Source organism: Hevea brasiliensis, chromosome 10 (assembly GCF_030052815.1).
Source record: "Hevea brasiliensis isolate MT/VB/25A 57/8 chromosome 10, ASM3005281v1, whole genome shotgun sequence".
NCBI classification, from domain to species: domain Eukaryota; kingdom Viridiplantae; phylum Streptophyta; class Magnoliopsida; order Malpighiales; family Euphorbiaceae; genus Hevea; species Hevea brasiliensis.
In genome coordinates this window covers 16,213,011-16,233,586 of record NC_079502.1, presented here as the reverse complement: position 1 = coordinate 16,233,586, position 20,576 = coordinate 16,213,011, and the positions used below count along the sequence as shown (strand labels likewise).

At 30.2% G+C, this 20,576-nt stretch overlaps 1 protein-coding gene and 1 non-coding gene across 2 annotated transcripts; both read right to left on the bottom strand.

The window, feature by feature from the left end:
- Window positions 1–8,916: 8,916 nt before the first annotated feature.
- LOC131169906 (small nucleolar RNA R71) lies at window positions 8,917–9,023 on the bottom strand. Its single transcript, XR_009140853.1, has one exon. It is a non-coding gene; the product is annotated as a small nucleolar RNA R71 (small nucleolar RNA).
- A 2,092-nt stretch (window positions 9,024–11,115) lies between these two features.
- LOC131169337 (ribonuclease 3-like protein 3) lies at window positions 11,116–12,264 on the bottom strand. Its single transcript, XM_058128553.1, has 3 exons — window positions 12,132–12,264; window positions 11,536–11,675; window positions 11,116–11,394 (listed from the first exon to the last, which is right to left on the bottom strand). The coding sequence occupies exons 1-3, from the start codon at window positions 12,262–12,264 to the stop codon at window positions 11,116–11,118; spliced, it is 552 nt and encodes a 183-aa protein (XP_057984536.1).
- Between the last annotated feature and the right edge of the window lie 8,312 nt (window positions 12,265–20,576).

The window sequence follows — 20,576 nt, the reverse complement described above, 5'->3', positions numbered from 1 at the left end:
ATTTTTTATTCTTATTTTTTATTTTTTAAAATTTTTTCTCTTCTTTTTTTAAAGTATTATTATCCTTTATCATTTTTTTTTTCTCCCTCATTTTTTTAATTCAAACATAGCATAATTGGATTTCCATTCCCGAATCCGGGTCTTTCTTCCTCTTTTTACTTAAGGCATCACTTTTTGGCTCAACTAGGGCCACACCACAGCCTGAAATATAATTTCAATTTAAAATCAATTTCCCATTCTAAAAAAATTAAGAAGTTTGAAACATTAGAAGGCTTTAATGTTTGACACATCAAGTTGGCAGATGTTTACAAAAAATCTCTCACTTTAAGAAAGAGAATTTTTCTCTCCTTGGCTCTTTTATGAATCTGAAACACTTACCTCTTTTTTGGTCAGTTTCGTGGTTTTTCTGTCCCTCTAGGTGGACTACGCTATCTATGGCCAACTCTTTAGCTTATAGGCTTTTGAGATTTATTATATAGCTTCTTTGAACTAATATGTGTGTTTCCTTCAAGCTTTATCCAACTCTCTCTCTTTGGTTTGGTTCGCTTTTGGGTCCCTTGTGTTTCATCTAGCAGTTTTGTCTTCATCAAGTGGCTGGTTAAGATGATGGTGATTATCTTCTATTTCGTCCAATGGATTATCTTTTGCTTTTAGCAACACATTCATTTGGGTATGCGGCTCTGTTTCATATTGATGTTAAAGCATGTCTTTAAATATATTAATTAGAAGTATTTAAAATTAAATTTGATAAATTTTAATTCTAAAAATATCAAAATAATAAAAGAATTTTTTTCAAATTTTTTTCTTATAATATTTAAAATAATACTTTTTCTGAAAGTACTTTTTAATCCCTAAATCACAATGTCAAATAGGAATTTAGCTTCATTCATTTATTTTTTTTTTATTTACTTCATATTTAAAAAAAAAAAAATGAAATCTATTAAGCCTTATTTGAATTACCTTTCTTTGCAGAGAAATTTTATTCAAAATAAAATTAATCAGAAATGAGTGATAATAATAATAATAATAATAATAATAATAATAATAATAATAAACCTGAATGATGTCTGAACAGCAATTAATCAAATACACTCATGACTGGTTATATATATATATATATATATATATATAATACCCATAATTATTGAACAATAATTTTTTTTGTTAAAGATGTAAATTTATTAAAAAATAAGATGAGTATAAGGTCCATGGCCTATATATAAGAGATATTTTGTCAAAAATGTAAATTCATTAAAGAGTAAATTGAGTATAATTCCATAGCCCATATATATATATATATATAAGAGTAGAGAGTAGAAAGGTATTTTCTAAGAGAATGTCATGTGATATTTTCTTTTATAGTATTGTCACGTGACATTCCGTATTAACACATGATATTTTTTATTATATATAAATTATAAATTATTTAATAATTATCCTATTAATACTATAATAAGTAGTTATTATTATAAGGTAACTTATAATATATTAATTACATATGTTTATATCTATATTATATATAGATAGATTTTAATTATTTCTATGATGAAATTTTTATTAAAAGGGTATTCCTGTATTGCTACTTAGTATTCTCTATTATAGGTAAATTATAAATTATTTAATAGTTACTCAATTAATATTATAATAAGTAGCCATTATGATAAGATAATTTATAATATATTAATATATATTAATTATATATAGAGAGAGATTTTAATTATTTCTATTATGAAATCTTTATTAAAATGTTTAAAAGATAAAATTAATAAAAATAAAATTGGCAATAATTAATAAAATTTTTTAAATATTATATTTTTTTATATATTAAAATTAAAAAATATAAAATTATTAATAATCACGTATATTAATATGAGTAATTCACTCATAGCCAGAGAATATGTCAATTAGATAAGACTGCTCTAAATTTTGGTTTCATAGCAAACAATTTCAACCCATTTTAATGATACATATCTCCTCCATGGGCTCATAAAGCGTGATTGGTTATTCAGAAAATACAGGGAAGGGAAGAAAAGTGTAATAGAGAATTTGAGGAGACTAATAGAGAATTATTTAGGGTATGTTCAATATTACTTATTCTTTGAATAACTTAAATAAAAAAAATAATAATTTAATTAAAATAAAAATATTAAACGTTATCTTAAAAGCTATTACTAAATAATATCTTATAATAAAGACTTTGAGAGAAAAAGTATACCAAAAACTATTGTTAGGAAGATTATAGAATATTTTTGGTCAATCACAATTTATAAACTCAAGATATAAGATGTATGATGGATTACTTATTAAATATATGAATCCCACATATTTGTATATTTGATTTATAATAAATCAAATTTAAGTAAGAATTTATAGTAATTTATTTTTAATAAAAAAAAGTAAACCATGTTTATAAATTTTATATGATTATGAGGAAAGATAAACGTGGACCGAAGTCACCTAATAATCACTCCAACTGAATGAATGATTATAACTCGTCACTACCAAATCAGCAAACAAACTTAGTGGAGTATCTAATTACTTGCCGAACGGGGAATTTTTTTTTTTTTCGAAAGCCGACCTGAGAAATTGCTTGCCTAAAATTAGGTGCATGGCTTAATTTAAGTACCCATGCATGCTTGAAGATATACATTCCTCAAAATTGTTGGATTAAACGCATACCAACACCAACTTTCAAAACTCTCAATACATATATAACTCAAACGCAAATTGATTTTTTTTCTTAAGAAAAAAAACCTTATCATTTTAACTTTATTTTTATGTAAAAGAAAACTTTCTTTTCATAAAAAATATATTAAATTTAAATTATAAATATGATTCTATTAGGAAATATTTGATATAAATGAATTCCATAAAAATTTATAAAATTCATTTGTAAATCTAAAATTTTAGCGTATGGTTTAAATGAAAATTCATTTGAAATTTTTATGAATTCCATAAAATTTTATAAAATTCATTTGTAAATCTAAAACTTTAGTGTTTGGTTTAAATTAAAATTCATTTGAAATTTTTAATAGTCAATTTTATGAAATTTATTATAACTAAACTAAATTCCATCAAAATTGATAGAATTTGCAAATGAATTCCAAACTTAAAATCACATATATTTCAAGTGATAATATTATCCTCTTATTATATATCATTTTATTTTATTTATTCCAAACACAAAATTCATTTAATTTGAAATAAATTTCATATTTAATATAAAATATATTAAACAAAGAAATTCATTTGTGAATGAATTTTATCATAAAACTCATTTGCAAATGAAATGGATTTTACCATAAAATTTAACCAAATGGATTCTTAATAAAACTTGGAGTTTTTTTTTTTAATCAACTTATGTTAATTATATTTTTAATTTTGTAACTATATTTCTTATAACTTCATTATATCATAATTTTAAAATTAATATATTTATAACATTATGAAATACATTAATCAATATAAATAAGTTACATTTTAATATAATAAGATAATTTACCGAGTTTATAAATGATTTATCATGAATCTATTATCTATTTAAAAAGTCAGATTTGCTAGTTTTAACAAACTGTGTATTAATGAATGTGAACTTGATTTATTTATTAAACAAATCTAAAAATTCGACTCAAACTTAACTCTTTAAGAAAATAAGCTCAACGGAGCCTTGAACTCATGAGTGGATCAGCTCATTTACAACAAGGAAACAATATTGAGAGAAAAATATTGAGAGAGAGTTTTGGGAGAGAAGATGAGGAACAAAAGATTGATCAATAGACACTTAAAAAAAGTTTTAGGAATTAGAAAATGTAAACAGACTTTCATTTGCAAGCACCCAAACAACATAGCATGATTTTTTGAAATTTGTCGCAAAGGGTTTTGTAGTCGCCAGGCTATTCTCACTAAAGTGGAAAGTGAGGAGTCACCATTTTAATTTCGAGAGAAAATTAAAGAAAATCATTTATTATTTTAAAAAAGAAAAAAAATATTTATCACTTTTAATATTAGAGATCCAGGGTTCGGGATCTATATACATATGAAGAAGGCGTTAGACACTCCACAATTGTCCCTAAACAGGGTAGGTAGATTTAATAATGAGCTAACAATAATTTAATGTCAGTAATTCTAATGAAGCTTAAATTATAATATTGGTTTATTGTGTTTGTTCAAAAACAAAGGGGCATAAATGTAAAAACACATAAACTTCTCATTATTAGGGTAAGTCAGATATAAGAGTAAGTGAAAAGATCTAAAAAGTGAATTGTGACTATTTATTTTTATTGTTTTTATCTATTCCAAAAAAAAATCAATTTTTTGGATTTTGATCTTCTAAAATATATAGGAAAATGATTAAAATAATATAGTAAAGAAGGGAGCTATCCAGTTTGATAATTGGTGATTTTTATGAGATTGAATCATAGCTTTTAAATTATTTAAAAAAAGGTCTGAGAGGTAATTTCACAGGAAAATAAAATCTAGAATTTCTTGATGAAAACTAAATTTGCTAAAATTTAAAATGTATGTAAAAAATTGAACGTTGAGTCATTTGCCAATTAAAAATTAAGTTTTGCTTAAAAGAAATGAATTTTGAAGATAGAACCACATTGTCAAAAATGAAAGCCGTTTTGGAATTAAAAAAATTCAATGTATAATATCGATCCAGAAATTAAATTAATATAGATTAGGACTTCGATTCATTTTAATCACTATCCCAATTAAAAAAGAATGTGTTAATTAATACATAAAGAGTTTGACCCATTAGCAGGTACCCTTCTTAATAAAGTCAAAGTTCCATCGTCGGCACTAATTAACCACAATTTTAATCTTTATTAATTTAATTAAAAATTATCAATAAGTTAAGCATAATTTAAATATAGTAGCGAAGAGATTGGATTAATACAAATCAAAATTTCCATTCCTTAACCAGTTCCCCGATTGAAATGAATGTGTTAATTTAATGCCTAAAGAGTTTGATCAATTAGCAGGTATTCCCACCAGACCGAATCAAAGTATCATCATCGGTATTAACTTAATCATAATCTTAATTCTTATCAATTCAAATAAATTTATTATTTACCATGTTTTGTTAAAAAAAAAAAAAAACTTTTATTAGTTCAATTATTTTGCAATTGTACACTTTGTAATCCATGAATTGAACATCTTTAACAATTACAGAAATAAAATTAAATTAATATAGGTCAAGCCTTTCATTCTTTTAGTTTGACCCACTCGTGGGTATCCCACTAAATAGATCAAAGTCTCATCATCATTGGCACTAATTAATTATAATCTTAATCTTTACTAATTTAATCAAACTAAAAAAAAAATACCATACACATTTCATCATTCATGAGTTAAACATAATTCAATAACAAAAGAGATTTAATACGCATTAAATCAAATATTAGTTACTTACAATTTTGTCGAAAATTCAACAGAGTTTTCGCTTAAAAATTGGATATTTTCTAATTTTTAACAAAATACAACCAGTACAAAATTGCCATCATGGCTTGCATATTTATTTATGGATCTTCCATCTCAACAAGAAAATTATATAAAATAAAATAAAGAAATTCAACTAGAGGTGGATTTTGGTTTTAGGTAAGACCTTGACTGAAACTAGACTAAATTTAAAATACTCTTATTTGCTATTCCTTTCAACTAGCCATTTATTTACTTCGCAATTTATAACACTAAAAGCACAATGAATAGAAGAACCTCAGAAAAAAACAACTGGTTGATAATTAAAATAATAATAATAATGATGATTTAAGGGGTATCCCCTTATTTAAGTAATTAAAAGGTACCCTCTTTAACTACTAAAAAAAGAGACATTTTATGCAGAAAGGACTGATTAATTTTATTAATTTATATGATTCAAGGTGTCTTCTCCATTTGAATGGCTCAAGGGAAATCCCTTAAAAAAATATTTGGCCTAAATTAATTAATAATAATTTGATGGCACCCCAATTAAGTAACTTAAGGGGTACCCCTTTAACTACTGAAAGGACATTTTTATAGAAATATTTTATTTGACTCAATAAATTAGAAACTATTTAAGGGGCATCCTCCTATTTAAGTAGTTAAGGGGTACCCCTTTCTACTAATAAAAATATATATATATATATATATATATATATATATATATATATATATATATATTTTAAAAAAAATTATTTGATTTAAATAATTTTAATAATTAATAAAAATTAAAGGGACATCCCCCATTTAAATAGTTTAAGGGTATCCCTTTAACTACTGAAAAATTTGTATAAAAATATTATTTGATTTAAATAAATTTTAATGATTAATAACAATTTAAGGGGTATCCCCCATTTCAGTAGTTTGAGGGGTAGCCCCTTTTAACTACTAGAAAAAAAAATGTATTTCTAAAAAAAAATTAATAAACTAGTAACAATTTAAGGGGTATCCTCCATTTAAGTAGTTTAAGGGGCACCCCTTTAACTATTAAAAATTCTATAGAAAAAACATCTTTTGTTTTGAAAATAAATTGGTTTTTCTCTATTTGTAGGTTATATAATGTCACATCAATATAGTTCACACAGTGGAATATTCATTACTTCAATATTAAATCTCAGAGTATAGCTCAAGTATTCACTTTGGCACATGCACTATGGCCGAATCCATCACAATGAGGCAGTATTCACTTTGACTGATGCACTGTGGCCGAATCCATCACAATGAGGCATCCCAAAGTTACGGACAAAGACATTTCAAAAACTCTAATACATGTTTAACTCATGGAAACAATTTCCTATTAACATGCTATTTGTACTGAATAAGACATGTTCTAACATTACTGGCTTCTCACTAGTTAATAGTAACATAGTTACAATTTTAAAACCGCCATGAATTTGTAAAAAAAAGTACTTCAAAATGAAATTAATGATAATGCTAACAGCAAACTATGAAGTGCAAAACCTTCCCATTACCAAAATATAAAGTCCACAGAGTGTCTCCTGACATTTAGATCTTAATATGTCCATTTAATGATAAAACAACACTTCCTAGAAAGTACTAGTAGTGAAAAGTCAGCATCTACACATATGAATGGTTAGGCATATTTGACAGTTCAGGTTCTCTCTCAATCCAAAAGTGTGTGCAGATTAAACATAACTTGCAAGCACAGAGAATAATATAAATCGTTTGATTATCCTTGTAATATATATATATATATATATATATATATATATATATATATATATATATATATATATATATATATGTATATATATATAGATAAACTCAATCATTCATCTTCTATGGAGAACTCACAAAGACCAATCAAGACAAAATCAACAAAATTTCACCTGAACATAGATGGAATGATACTTTGCTTTTGTACGAAAACGGACACTTTGGAGAAATAAGGGAACAAACAAATCTGGTCCTGAATATGGATCTGAGGTTCGTCTATGTCACGGAAGGAGGGGGAAGTTGCAATGGGTCTCAATTATGTACTATTATCAATAAGAAAGAAACGGCCCATCAGGCGGCGTTAGCAAGAGGCGCTGAAAGTTGTGTCTCCACTTAGATCTAATAGAGGTAAAGGGTGAATAGGGGAAGGAGAGAGCAGCGTCGTATAGAATGAAATGCTGATGGGTGGTGTTTCTTATAAAACGGCAAGGGGATGAGTGTTTTGTCCTGTGATATTGTAAAGGATGGTATTTATAAGGAGTAAAAATTCTAAAATCAAGGGCCATGATCTAAGATACCAAAAGAAAGGTTGAGATTAAAAGAATGAATTGTATTTTTGATTTATTATTATTATTATTTAACTTTAAATCTAATGGTAAAAAAAAAATCAAAGATTTAGATTAAAATAGGACTATTTTGTTTTATTTCCTTTTGATCTAAGGGTCAAGATTTGCTCTTACAAATTAAATCAATGGTTGAAATTAAAGTGTACAAAATTTGTCTTCTTTACTTTAACTAATTCTTGATCTAATAGTGGAGAATTAAATCTTTAAAAAAAATAAGGGCTAGGATTTAATAGTACTAACATTTGTCTTTATTTCTTTAACAAACCCCTAATCTAATGGTCCAAAATTAATTCCTAAAATATTTAATGGCTAATATTAATTTGGGACTATTTTGTCCTATTACTCTTTGGTCTAAGGGTCTAGATTTGCTTTTACAAATTTAAAGGCCTAGATTAAAATGTACAAAAATTTCTTAACAAACTCCTAATCCAAAGGTGAAAAATTAAATCCTAAGAAAATAGATGGTTAAAATCACGTTGTACCATTTTGTCATTTTCACTTTTAATCTTAAGGTCTAAATTAAATCATACAAAAATTAAGGGTCAAGATTAAAAGGTGTAAAACGCTTTAACTAATTTTTAATCTAGAGGTGGGAATCAGATCCTAAGAAAATTAAGGTTAAGATTAAAACATTAAATTTGTTTTCATTCTCTTAAATCCAATGGCTAAGAAATAAAATTAAAAAAAGAAAATAAAGGGTGAAGATTAATTAAAAAAATTTTACTCTTTTTCTTTAATTTTTAAAATTAAATTTTAAATCTAAAGAATGAAATTAAATTATTATAAAATTGATGGTCAAAATTAAAATCAAATTACAAATTAGAAATAAAATAAAAGTCGAATTTAATTAAAAAAACATTAATGAGCTAGGGAATTAAAAGTGGAATCAAAATAAAACTAAAAATTGGATTAGAGTTAAAGTAATAGTGTGTTGTGTGTTCCAGCATGTTGTGTGTTGCAGCATGAAACTACAAGGAGTTTCAGAGGATCAAATAAGCTTTGAGATTTCCCTTTCTCACTGGAGGGCACATCTAAGGATTGGTTGTATTACCTTCCTTCTGGATCTGTCAACTCATGGAATGGGATGAAGCAGATATTTTTGGAGAAGTATTTTCCTGCTTCTCGTGCTGCCAACATTAGAAAAGAAATTTGTGGCATCCGACAGTACAATGGAGAGAGCTTATATGAGTACTGGGAGAGATTTAAGAAGCTGTGTGTAAGCTGTCCCCATCATCAAATAAGTGAGCAGCTTTTGATTCAGTATTTCTATAAGAGACTTCTACCAATGGACCGCAGTATGATAGATGCTGCTAGTGGAGGAGCTTTGGTTAACAAGACACCAGAAGAGGCAAGGAGGCTGATTGCTAACATGGCAGCAAATTCTCAGCAGTTTGGAATGAGAATGGATCACGCACCTAAGAAGGCTAATGAGGTAAGTACATCTAACCTTGAGAAACAGATTTCTAATTTAACTTCTTTGGTGAGGCAATTGGCTGTAGGAAAAATGCAAACTGTTAAGGTATGTGAGATTTGTTCGGGTTTGGCTCATGCTACTGACATGTGTCCTGCATTACAAGAGGATGAATCAATGCAACATATTAATGCAGTAGGAAATTATGGACAGCCACAACACAGGTATGATCCCTTTTCTAATACTTATAATCCAGGATGGCGAGATCATCCCAACTTGAGTTATGGGAATCATCCCAAAAGGGTTATGACTAGTTTTAGTATTTATTTTGTATTTGGAGTTTCAGACGTCCAAATGAAGCAAGGTCAAGCCCAATTGAACCTTAAGAGCCACCTCTACAGCTTCTATGAAGGGTTGGATGAGAGATGAGGCCATTTTAATTGTCAAAAATGGCAATGAAGTCATCACAATGGGTTGTATTGTCTTACTGAACTAGTCCCAGTTTTTAGGCCATAAGTTAGGCTGTAGAGCTCAGATTTGGGTCCATGAGTACCCATTGGAAAGCTAAGAAATAGGGCTACAACTTTCCTGAAGAGGGCAGAGGTAGATTCAAAAAGAAAGTCATTGAAAATCTGCCTTGATTCCAGAAACATGAATGCAAGCTGAAAATCTGCATCTTGAATTTCAAAACCTTTCCTAGTTTGGTTTGGTTCCTATCTTTGGGATTAGTTTTTTTTTAGTATAAATACATCTTTGGGAAGCAACTAAGAGCATCTCAATTCAGACTTTCATTCTCCATTTACATTCTAGATTTCTTCTTTATTTCTTCTTTAATTTTCTGTAAGCCATGAAAATGAGTGGCTATGTTTTTAATTCATTTCAAGGGATTCAAGTTCTTATGTGTGATTTATGAGACCAGGTTCTTAATTTAATTTATGCCTTTTTGAATATCTTTTGTTTTCTGATTTAATTGTTTTTGATCTGTTGAATGATTTGCTAAAAAGGCTTATTAGTTAATTGTTTGATTTGATCAATTGCTAGTTCATCTTCATAATCCGTAATTGTTGTGTAAGATTAAACATGAGTAGCAATTAGGTTTTATTGATTATGATCCCAGTTTTTGATAATAACCTAAGGAAACAATAGGGTGGATTAAATAATTTATGCTTCATAAATTGTTGTTCAGCTTAACTATTTCCTTTTCTTAAAGCAGTTATTAATTTGATGAGGACTGCTTAATACTAACTCAGTTAATAATTAGAGTCAATAAGAGTGCTGGGCTCGAATTTAATGATATAGGGAAGTCAGGGGTTTACCTTACTGTTTGGAAAATCTACGTTAAGTATTCAATAAGAGATAATTGTATTTCTTTTGTCTATGATCAAATCAATGCATTGGAATGCGAATTACCTTGGACTGAAGTTTGTTTAAATTGAGATTTTCATATTTAGTTATTGAATTTCTGATTTCTTCTAATTTTGTGTTACAAAACCCCCCACCCCCCCCCCCCCACCAATATTTGTTTCTCTTGTTTTCAATTACACACAAGTGCACGAAATTTAATAATTCAGTCTCTAGGGTTCAACCTGGATTTATCACTTGCTGCAGAAAATATTTCATTACTGGTAATTTCAGTTAATTTTATTTCTGGTGGATTCGACACCCATCAAAAATTGTATTAGAGTTAAAGTAAAAGTGAAAACAATAACCCAATTAATTAAATTTTATTTATTATTGTTATTATTTTTTTTAAGTTTTTATAGGGCCAAACAAAATATGGTGTCTAAAAATGATTTTATTAGCCCGAACAAATTATAGTGTTAACAAAATTGATCACATCAAAATGAGATTTATTGTTTAAGACATCACAAGAAACAAACAAAGCATGCAAACATGTAAATTGACTGAATGAAATCAAGATCATGATTCATCTGTATTGTCTTTCTTGCCCAATATTCCTCCAATGTTGTCTAATGCATCCTTGGCTGCTCTATTATGAGCAATTTCTTTCTTGAGGCCATGGGTTCCTCTTCCCACAAGCTGATCATCTATGAACACATCGAAAGCCATGCTTTCTCTCCACAAATCCACGAATTTCACTTTCAAATGTTTCTTTTGACCTACTTCATACAACTCCATTACTGGATGTATCTTGAGCATTTCTCGACTAATTATGGGTTCCAACAAATCCTTGAATACCTAATGCCAAGATAAATATTATTGCATTTTTATTATTTCACTGTTCATATTCATACAGTTGATGAAGATCTTTATTATTGTTTTTCAATAGTTTATTCCCAACATGAAAAGTTGAGCAATGTAATTATAGAAGGACAGTACCTTCCAAACTGTATCAATTAAAGAATTGCAATCAATGAAAACAGCCACAATGAGTGATTCAACAATGTCTACAAGGAGCATTGGCACATCCACTAGTCCATTGGAGTGCAGTGGATAATCCAAGTTTGCTTGTGAGAATTCTTAAATTTTTTTTTATTTTTTACACATAAACACAAGTGAAAACAGGTATCCTTTAACAACCAAGCTATCATATGACTTGACCAACGAGGTGGGGAAAAAGAATTACATGGATGATATCGATATTATTTTAATTACCGGATTTTGCCTGAATCTTTCCTATTATTTTAAAAGTGGAATCAAAATAAAATTGAAAATTGGATTAAAGTAATAGTGAAAACAACAACCCAATCAATTAAATTTTATTTATTATTGTTATTATTATTTTTTTAAGTTTTTATAGGGCCAAACAAAATATGGTGTCTAAAAATGATTTTATTAGCCCGAACAAAATATAGTGTCTGCAAAATTGATCACATCAAAATGAGATTTATTGTTTAAGAACATCACAAGAAACAAACAAAGCCTGCAAACATGTAAATTGATTGAATGAAATCAAGATCATGATTCATCTGTACTGTCTTTATTGCCCAATATTCTTCCAATATTGTCTAATGCATGCTTGGCTGCTCTATTATGAGCGATTTCTTTCTTGAGGCCATGGGTTCCTCTTCCCATAAGCCGATCATCTATGAACACATCGAAAGCCATGCTTTCTCTCCACAAATCCATGAATTTCACTTTCAAATGTTTCTTTTAACATACTTCATACAACTCCGTTACTGGATGTATCTTGAGCATTTCTCGACTAATTATGGGTTCCAACAAATCCTTGAACACCTAATGCCAAGATAAATATTATTGCATTTTTATTATTTCACTGTTCATATTCATACAGTTGATGAAGATCTTTATTATTGTTTTTCAACAGTTTTATTCCAAACATGAAAAGTTGAGCAATGTAATTATAGAAGGACAATACCTTCCAAACTGTATCAATTGAAGAATTGCAATAAATGAAAACAGCCCCAATGAGTGATTCAACAAGTCTGTAAGGACCTTTAGCACATCTACTAGTCCATTGGAGTGCAATGGATAATCCAAGATTGCTTGTGAGAATTCTTGAATTTGTTTTTTATTATTTACATATAAACACAAGTGAAAACAGATATCCTTTAACAATAACCAAGCCATCATATGACTTGACGGAAGAGGTGGGGAAAAAGAATTACATGGATGATATCGATATTATTTTAATTACCAGATTTTGTAACACCCCTCACCCGACTACAGTGCAGCCGAGCAAAGTGTGCTACATTCGGTGTCGGAGCACCCTAACTTATCTTACTTTATTTCTTTAAAAACTTTATTCTTGTTATATTTTAATATCATTATTTTTAGAAGGAGAAACCAGCAGAGTTTTCCCTATTTTATTATCAGTTAGCATACTTCACTATTCACCTGCTTGAAATTCTCAATAATATTTTATAGTAAAAATCTCATTAATTATTCTCATAGCCGTCTCATAATTCACATCTCATTCATATATCTCAATTTCATATTCATTTCCATGCATTTCCATTCATGCACAATTTATATATATAAATTCTCAAGTTTCATTAATTTACATGATTTACAAACTAATTACATAAATTCATAATTTACATGATCTACAAATTAATTACAGTTCCATAATCTATATTTCAACATACAATTCATAGTTTACATTACAAATAATAAATAATTATAATATACAAAATACATAATATGATATATATGAGCCTTATCTACATGCATTGCTGAGGAGGTGACAGCCTTGAACACTCTGCAAATCAGAACTCTAAAATCTCTGTTTAGTATTTGCTGGGCTTTAACTTCAGTACCTGCGCGAGGAAACAAATCCATCGCTCCAAGCACTGCTGCTTAGTGGTGCAATAATATAACAAGAAATAATGTATACAAAATAAAAATAATTGGAGCATATTTTCTATACTCAAGAATTTTACTGGATTCATATGAAATTTGCCATACAGTATATTTTTCGTCATTTATGTTGCTCTCTAGAATCTCTTTTGTCATAAGTTTACTATAATCATTTATATAATGTATAAATAAATCTAAAATTTATATTTATACTTATATTCTTATGAAAGTCACATTTGTAATGTTATTTAAGTTATAATTCTTTTACTAGTCTTTTTATCACTTCCTTGATACTTTCTAAGTTGTTTACAATCATTTCATAATATTTAAAATTTTTAGAACTAATTTAATTTACTTCAGATCATTCTAAGGAACAAATTTTTGGAGCTAATTTAATTTATTTCAGAACTTCTTCTCATTTATTTACTTTCTAGCATTTTTATTTGCTAATATTCGTAACTTATTTTAGTAAATTAGACTGCCTACGTAACCTACGACAGGCTGACTAAACTGGATAACGGGTCATTGGCACTGGACACCTCGGTGCTTCGGGCCATCATACCATGGGACGCAGAACATCAACCACGTATGCAGTCAGTATGGCTAAAAAGCCATGATATCACATAATCGGGCATAAAGCCATGAATGCGGACATAAAGCCATGAATACAGGCATAAAGCCTTTCCCAGTATTGCTAAAATAATACCCTATTGGCATGCTAATCTATCCAATCTGACACACGTGTCTAGGCAATACATGGGCATAGTACCATTATGAGTTTATATGTTTCATCATTTCATTTTATTTTTCATTTATATTTTTATAGCATTATAATTTTGTTTATAGTGGAAGCATAATTTCCAAATTCACATTTCTAAGTAATTTATGCATTCATCGTAATATTCATACTAATTACAATTCAAATTCATTTGATCTCATGTACCATTCACATTCAAAACATCTTTTCTTTCTCTCTTCATGGGAACCTAAATCCCAAATGACACTTTTATCTCATTTATACATTCAACAATCTATTCATGTAAATTACATTTCATACTTCAAGTTGTATTACTAATATATTATGAATTCCATTGGTGTTGGGAGTATACGTCTCAATTACCTATTCACAAGATTTTTGGTGTTCATTAAGTCATTCAAATTCACCAATTACAATATATATTTATACATTACTCATAATGACTTATTTAATTTCTTTTATTATTTCTTATGTCTTTAAGGTTACTATTCACACATTACTATTCACTCAAATTGTGGACTTTTCATATATAATAGGTGTGTTAATTTCAATTGCACTAAGATCCCACATTTTGGGTTCTAAATTTGTTGGCATTGATTGCCAATTGCAATTCAAAGCCTTTTAAAAGTATTTCCAAATTTTCAGTTTTTATGTCCTATGTTTACTGTTTTATTGGTCTATGCTAAAGTGAGAATTTGGCTAATCTTTCTTCATGAAAGTTGTTCCTTTATGTATCTAGTTTAATTTCCTTTTTGATTCACTCCATTTGGAGTTTTGTAGCTCAAGTTATGGCCTAAACACTATAACTAGCCGGATTGCAATTTTTCCAGAATTTCTAGGCAGAATCAATTCTGTAATTTTTGTACACTGACTTCAGGTCAGTTTTTGGATATGTTATGGTCAAAATTTGGGTTTGTTTTCTCCATGAAAGTTGTAGGTCTATGTCTCAGCTTTCTACTGGTAAAAATTCAGGTCAATTAGACCTTTCTACACTGAGTTATGAGCAAATGAATAAATACTATTCAATTAATCATTTTCCAGGGACTGCATATTGGTCGCCCGCATTAGGTCAATTTTTAGAGCCACTTAGGTTGGTTTTCTGGGCAGGGTTCCTTCATCAAAATTGTGGCATTATGTATCTAGTTTCACCTTCAATTGGCCTTGCACCAATTAGAGCTACACAAGTTCAGTTAAGGCTCTCTAAACACACTGGACTCCAAGAGTCCAGACTGTAGCACACAAGACAGCCTCCCCTTTCCAACATCCAATGACTCAATTCACTTCATAGTAAGTTTAAAACTTACCAAATGGTCACTAATTAACCAATAAAATGTTCCTACACCATTATAGGAGCAAAACCTCACTTTGCTCAAAACCCTAAGTTCTCAATTTCTCAAATCTTGCATTACACATACAACTAAAGTTTTTATTTCACTTATATATATCAAGGGACATCCCTACATCATTTTAAGTTCATAAAAAACTATCATACTCATGGAAGTTCATGGCTACCAAAATTTAAAGAAACCCTAACATGTGTAGTTTGCTTCAATTTTTTTTCATTTCATTACTTAATTTGTTGTTCTAACAAGAAATAAAGTTGTAAGAGAGAAAAATAAGGCACTAACCTCAATTGATCACTCTTCCAAGTTTCCAAATCTTCCTTTTCTTCTCTTCTTTTTGCTGCCTAGAGGTGTTCTAAGGTGTGAGGATGAGTTTTAATGAAGCAAGCTAGTGGTTTTATGGTGTGTTTGTATGAGAATTCTAGTGAGAAGGAGGAGCAACAATGGAGGTGTGTGTAGAGAAAGAAGTGTCTCGGCTGAATGAGGAATAAGAAAGTAGAATTTGTTTCTTTAATTTGACTTTTTTTTCCCATTTTAAATAAATTTAAGTGTGTTGTTAAATTGTAATTGGGTGGGGGCATTTTAATGACATCATGTGATGTCATAATTCCCAATTTCTTTCATTTTCTTTTCCTTTTATTTTCTACACATTTTCAATTCAATTTTTAACAATATTTATTCACATTTTATGTCATAATAATTATTTACTTAACTGGACAAATCGGCTAAAAATCATATCTGAAGACAGGTATCATTTAACAATAACGAAACCATCATATGATTTGACCAAAGAGGTGGGGAAAAAGAATTACATGGATGATATCGATATTATTTTAATTATCGGATTTTGCCTGAATCTTTCCTGTTATTTTAAAAGTGGAATCAAAATAAAATTGAAAATTGGATTAGAGTTAAAGTAATAGTGAAAACAACAACCCAATCAATTAAATTTTATTTATTATTGTTATTATTATTATTTTTTAAGTTTTTATAGGGGCAAACAAAATATGGTGTGTAAAAATGATTTTATTAGCCCGAACAATAGATAGTGTCTACAAAATTAATCACATCAAAAAGAGATTTATTATTTAAGAATATCACAAAAAACAAACAAAGCCTGCAAACATGTAAATTGACTGAATGGAATCAAGATCATGATTTATCTATACTGTAAATCTAAGACTGCTATGGCCATTCAGTTGGAGGAACAAGGAGTGGAAAAATTGGAGGAAGAGTATCAAGAAATGGTAGAAGGTGAGGAAATTGGGGAAGGACAACCAGAAATGACTCTATCAGTTCATGCTATGGAAGGCAGTCAAGGTGTAGACACAATTAAGGTGGTGGGGAGACATAAGGATAGACAATTAGTTATATTGGTGGATAGTGGGAGCATTAACAGTTTCTTGGATGTAAAAGTGGCCAAAGATTTAAAACTTCCAGTGGTGCAAGCACCTGTGTCAATGGTTATTGTAGCTGATGAAAGGAAATTACTAAGTTCTACAATGTGTCCTTCATTTCAATGGCACACTCAGAACCAATGTTTCTCTTTTCCTATGAGACTTTTGGAGTTGGGTGGATTTGATGTTATATTGGGAGTAGATTGGATGAGAAGTGTGAGTCCAATTTTATTTGATTTCAAGGGATTGCAAATCTCATTTCAAAAGGGGGATACTTTAGTTACTTTGCAAGGGATTAAAGAGGGGATGGAACCTGCTAGCCTTCAAGAATGTAATTCCTTGCAGCAGTTGTTGCATAGGAAGGGAAATGATTTCCAGTCTCCATTATTCTGTGTTAATTTGATAGAGCAGGCTGTTGGAATTCATTTTGTTGCTGCTACTACTCGCTTGCATACTAACAGAGGTAATATTCACCCTGATATTTAGAAAGTTATTCATAAATACCCTCAAGTTTTTGCTGAACCTACTTCCTTACCCCCTTTTAGAAGTCATAACCACAATATTCCATTACAACCTGATACTAAACCTATAAATGTGAGACCTTATAGGTATCCCCATTATCAGAAAAATGAGATTGAAAAGTTGGTGACTGAAATGTTGAATTCCAAAGTTATTTAGCCTAGCACTAGTCCATTTTCTTCCCCTGTTTTATTGGTTAAGAAGAAGGATGGCACTTGGAGATTTTGCGTTGATTACAGAAAGTTGAATGACCACACCATTAAGAATAAATTTCCTATTCCTATCATAGATGATCTATTGGATGAATTACATGGAGCAAAAATGTTTTCTAAGATTGATTTAAGGGCTGGATATCACCAAATTCGAATGGATCCTCCTGATATTCCCAAGACTGCATTTAAAACCCACCATGGACATTTTGAATTCACAGTCATGCCTTTTGGGTTGACCAATGCCCCTGCCACCTTTCAAGCCCTCATGAACCAAATTTTCCAACCATTTTTAAGGAAGTTTGTTCTGGTTTTTTTTTATGACACACTCATTTACAGCCCTGATTTAGAATCCCATTTATAGCATTTAGAATCTGTTTTTAAGGTGTTGGAAGAGCGTGACTTTTGCTAAAATGTCTAAGTGCTCTTTGGTCGAATCGTTGATTATTTAGGGCATATTATTTCAGAAAAAGGAGTATCTACAGATCCAGACAAAATTGAGGCTATGGTAGCTTGGCCTTATCCAACTTCTGTCAAGGAATTGAGGAGTTTCTTGGGATTGACAGGGTATTACACGAAGTTTGTTAGAAATTATGGGGTGATTAGTAAGCCTCTTACAGATTTATTAAAGAGGGACAACTTCCAATGGACTGAAGTTACTAGACAAGCATTTGACTCATTAAAAGTAGTTATGTCTTCTGCTCCTGCTCGCATTACCAAATTTTACTCACCCATTTATCATTGAAACCGATGCTAGCGGCTATGGTATGGGAGTCAGACATAAAAATGGACACCCTATTGCCTATATTTCTAAGGCTTTTGGGGTTAGGAATCAAAGCCTTTCAGATATCGACAAAGAGTTGCTTGGCAATCACTTTTGCTATCACTAAATGGAGGCATTACCTTGAGCAAGGTCCTTCTTCATTAAAACCGATCATGAAAGTATCAAGCACCTTTTAGAGCAAAGACTTCACACTAACCTACAACGAAAGGTATTTCTAAACTCTTGGGTTTAGATTATAAAATTTTGTATAAAAGAGGGATAGAGAATAGAGTGGTGATGCTTTATCTAGAAGGCCACATTCTGCGTGACTCAATTATCATTGCTCATTCTCAAATCATTCCTACTTGGATGGCTAATGTCCTTAATAGCTATGTTAATGATTTTAAGGTCATGGATTTAATTACTCAACTTTCTTTGGATAGCAAGGCTCATTTGAAGTTTCATTTGAAGCAAGGGCTGTTGTATTACAACAATAGATTGTATGTGGGTTGTCATGGTAATTTGAGGAAGCAATTAATAGCATTGTATCATGACAGTGCTATGGGAGGGCACTCCGGCATTCACAATTCTTATAGTAGGCTGCAGAGACATTTTTATTGGCCTGGCATGTATATCAAGTCTTGCAATGGGTGCAACAATGTGCGTAATGTGCTAAATGTAAGGGAATGACTTCCGCTACCCACGGTTATTACACCTTTACCAACACCTTCTCAAGCATGGCAAAGACATCACTATGGATTTTATTGAGCGACTTCCTAAGTCCGGAGGTAAGGATACTGTCCTAGTGGTGGTTGATAGGTATACAAAATATGGCCATTTCATTGGATTGGCTCATCCCTTTACTGCATCTTCTGTAGCAAGGGTCTTTATAGAACACATTTATAAGCTTCATGGTGCCCTTGTCACAATTGTTTCAGATCGAGATAAAGTATTTACAAGTGTGTTTTGGAAAGAATTTTTCAAGCAGCTGGGCACTACTCTTTCTTATAGTAGTGCTTACCACCCTCAAAGTGATGGCCAAACAGAGCGTTTGAATCATTGTTTGGAAACATATTTGAGATGCATGACTCATCAAAGATCCCAAAGCCTGGTTTGATGGTTGTCACTGCAGTGGTGGTACAATTCCTCATACCATTCTGCTATAAAAATGACTCCATTTGAAGCCTTATATGGCTATTACCCTCCATCATTACCTGCTATTCCTTCTTTTGCATCACCAGTTCAGGCTATTGACCAATTTTTTCAGGAGAGGCAGCAGTTGAATGATGTTCTCAAGAGTAATTTGGAGCAAGCTAGGAATAGGATGAAATAGCAAGCTGATAAGGGTAGAGTTGAGAAAGAATTTGAGGTAGGGGATATGGTATATCTAAAGCTTCAACCTTATAGACAAACATCTGTTGCCTTAAGAAGGAATTTAAAGCTAGCTGCTAGGTATTATGGACTATTTCAAATTCTGCAGAAGGTTGGCAACGTAGCATACAAGTTACAGCTTCCTCCTAGTGCTGCTATTCACCCTGTCTTTCATGTCTCGCTTCTCAAGAGAAAACTTGGAGACAATGTTGTGCCACAATTACAGTTACCCGAAATGTTGGAGAATGAAATAATAGTGGCCCCTGAGAAGATCTTGCAAACTAGAACTATTACAAGGAATGGTCAGGCTGTAATTCAAGGACTGGTCAAATGGTTTAATCTTCCATTAGAAGATGCTACTTGGGAGGATCAGTCATTCATCCAAGCCCAATTTCCCACTTTCATACATTCTTGAGGACAAGAATGTTCTCGAGATGGGGGTATTGTCACGTACAGAAGAAGGAAGTATAAGAATAAGTGAAATGATTAATTAGTTGTGATGGTAGTTGAAACTGATGTAGCTTTCTGTTGGAGGTTGTTGGAGAAATTGTAGCAAAAGTTAGGTAGTTGTTTTTGGAGGGAAAGTGGCAATAAATAGGGCTGTGAGATATTGTAAAGATTCATTCAAACTCTCAATGAAATATTATCTTCTTCCTTACAATTCTCTTCTCTCTCTCTCTCTCTATCTTCTGATTCTCTGTTCTTTTAATTTCAACTCTGAAATAACTGTTGTTAGGGTTT

Coding starts and splice junctions, on each gene's coding strand:
- LOC131169337 (XM_058128553.1), bottom strand. CDS start 12,264: ATGGCTTTCGATGTGTTCATAGATGATCGGCTTATGGGAAGAGGAACC. Junction 11,676..12,131: donor AATATTGGGCAATAAAGACA/GTACAGATGAAT, acceptor AAAAAATTTAAG/AATTCTCACAAGCAAACTTG. Junction 11,395..11,535: donor TAATTGATACAGTTTGGAAG/GTACTGTCCTTC, acceptor TCTTGGCATTAG/GTATTCAAGGATTTGTTGGA.